The sequence below is a fragment of the Scyliorhinus canicula genome, chromosome 20 (assembly GCF_902713615.1).
Source record: "Scyliorhinus canicula chromosome 20, sScyCan1.1, whole genome shotgun sequence".
Classification (NCBI taxonomy): domain Eukaryota; kingdom Metazoa; phylum Chordata; class Chondrichthyes; order Carcharhiniformes; family Scyliorhinidae; genus Scyliorhinus; species Scyliorhinus canicula.
The window spans coordinates 93,362,758-93,365,257 of NC_052165.1; the positions used below are offsets into that span (position 1 = coordinate 93,362,758).

The 2,500-nt window shown below is 53.5% G+C and overlaps 1 protein-coding gene across 1 annotated transcript in view; it reads left to right on the plus strand.

Moving 5' to 3' along the window:
* Positions 1 to 872, plus strand: part of LOC119954806 (C-reactive protein-like) — a 2,185-nt gene extending 1,313 nt beyond the window's left edge. The window contains exon 2 of the mRNA XM_038780347.1: positions 71 to 872. Within this exon, the coding sequence (XP_038636275.1) occupies positions 71 to 714 (644 nt within the window). The 3' untranslated portion in view covers positions 715 to 872. The remainder of the gene's footprint in view (positions 1 to 70) is intronic.
* The last annotated feature ends 1,628 nt before the right edge of the window (positions 873 to 2,500 follow it).

Below are 2,500 nucleotides of genomic sequence, written 5' to 3' on the forward strand. Positions count from 1 at the left end.
GAGAGAGTGTGTGAGAGAGAGAGAGAGGGAGGCTGTGTGTTATTGACACTAACTAGTTCCTAACTGGGAGCTAATATTCTGATCTTTCCCCCAGTTTTACGGGGTAAATCCCTGGTCTTTCCCAGTGCCACGGAAAGCAGCTACGTGACCCTGCAGCCGGTGGCGTTTGACCACCTCTCGGCCTTCACCCTCTGCATGAGGATCGCCTCCGAGCAGAGGCGCTCTTACTCGCTCTTCTCCTACGCCACTTCGGGCAGTGACAACGAGCTGCTGCTGTGGCGGAACGAGGACGCCACGTTCTCTGTCTACTTGAGCGGCAAGATCTTTCCTTTCGTGCTGCCAGACATCACCGCCCTGATGCGTCACCTCTGTGTTAGCTGGGTGTCCACCTCGGGCCGCATCGCCATCTGGCTGGATGGTGTGCGCAGCCTGCGCCACGTGGGACATCAGGGGGGCCAGCTGAGGGGAGGAGGCACCATGATACTGGGGCAGGAACAGGACAAAGTCGGAGGCAAGTTTGACGTGAAGCAGTGCTTCGTGGGCGAGGTGACCGACGTCAACATGTGGGACCGGGTACTGAGCCCCACCGAGATCAGGGCCATCAGCCAGGGCGGCTGCCACCAGGCCGGGGGCAACATCATCGACTGGGCAACGGTGGGTCACGAGGCCGCGGGCACCGTCTCCTTCAGGGACAACGAGGACTGCACCATTTAATGTTCTCGGGGAAACGCTGATGCCAGCTCCCTCCTGATGGAGCTGTCTCTCCCTCTCTCTGTCTCTCTCTCCCTCTCTCTGTCTCTCTGTCTCTCACTCTCTCTCTGTTCCTCTCTCTGTCTCTCACTCTCTCTCTCTGTCTCTCTGTCTCTCACTCTCTCTCTCTCTCTGTCTCTCTGTCTCTCACTCTCTCTCTTTTCCTCTCTCTGCCTCTCTGTCTCTCACTCTCTCTCTCTCTGTCTCTCACTCTCTCTCTGTTCCTCTCTCTGCCTCTCTGTCTCTCACTCTCTCTCTGTCTCTCTGTCTCTCATTCTCTCTCTGTTCCTCTCTCTGCGTCTCTGTCTCTCTCTCTCTGTCTCTGTCTCTCTGTCTCTCTGTCTCTCATTCTCTCTCTGTTCCTCTCTCTGCGTCTCTGTCTCTCTCTCTCTGTCTCTGTCTCTCACTCTCTCTCTGTTCCTCTCTCTGCCTCTCTGTCTCACTCTCTCTCTCTCTGCCTCTCTGTCTCTCACTCTCTCTCTCTGTCTCTCACTCTCTCTCTCTCTCTCTGTCTCTCTGTCTCTCACTCTCTCTCTCTGTCTCTCTGTCTCTCACTCTCTCTCTGTTCCTCTCTCTGCCTCTCTGTCTCTCACTCTCTCTCTCTCTCTGTCTCTCTGTCTCTCACTCTCTCTCTGTTCCTCTCTGCCTCTCTGTCTCTCACTCTCTCTTTCTCTGACTCTCTGTCTATCACTCTCTCTCTGTTCCTCTCTCTGCATCTCTGTCTCTCACTCTCTCTCTCTCTCTGCCTCTGTCTCTCACTCTCTCTCTCTCTCTGTCTCTCACTCTCTCTGTCTCTCTGTCTCTCACTCTCTCTCTGTTCCTCTCTCTGCCTCTGTCTCTCACTCTCTCTCTCTGTCTCTCACTCTCTCTCTCTCTGCCTCTCTGTCTCTCACTCTCTCTCTGCCTCTCTCTCTCTCTCTCTGTCTCTCTCTCTGTCTCTGTCTCTCTCTCTCTGTCTGTCCCTCTCTCTCTCTGTCTGTCTCTCTCTCTCTGTCTGTCTCTCTCTCTCTCTGTTTCTGTCACTCTCCCTCTCTCTCTCTCTCTCTCTCTGTCTCTGTCTCTGTCTCTCTCTTTCTCTCTCTCACTCTCCATCTCTCTCTCCCACACTCACGCTATCCCCCTGTATCTCTGCTTCGATTACTGCCAGATTTCTGCAGCTCACATGCTGAAGTTATATCGTTGCAAAGAGATTGTGATTAACAATCAGATTAATAATCTGATTAATGTCCAATCAGATTAATAAATTAGCATCAAATGTGACACCTCACTGTGTGTTTATGTTATTGAGTGCGTGTGTGCGAGCTAGTGTGGCAGTGTGAGTGAGTGTGCACGTGAGAGTGTGTGCGTGAGAGTGTGTGCGTCAGAGAGCGCATGTGAGAGAGAGCGTGTGTGAGAGAGCGTGTGAGAGAGAGCATGTGAGAGAGCGCGTGTGAGAGAGAGCGTGTGTGAGAGAGCGCGTGTGAGAAAGAGCGTGTGAGAGAGCGCGTGTGAGAGAGAGCGCGTGTGAGAGAGAGCGTGTGAGAGAGCGCGTGTGAGAGAGCGCGTGTGAGAGAGCGCGTGTGAGAGAGCGCGTGTGAGAGAGAGCGGGTGAGAGCTTGTGTGAGAGAGCGCGCGTGTAAGAGGGAGCACGCGTGTGTGAGGGAGCACGCGTGTGAGAGAGTGTGCGTGTGAGAGAGTGTGCGTGTGAGAGAGTGTGCGTATGATAAATGTTACTATATTTATTGCTATAAATATGGCAGTCAATAAGGTT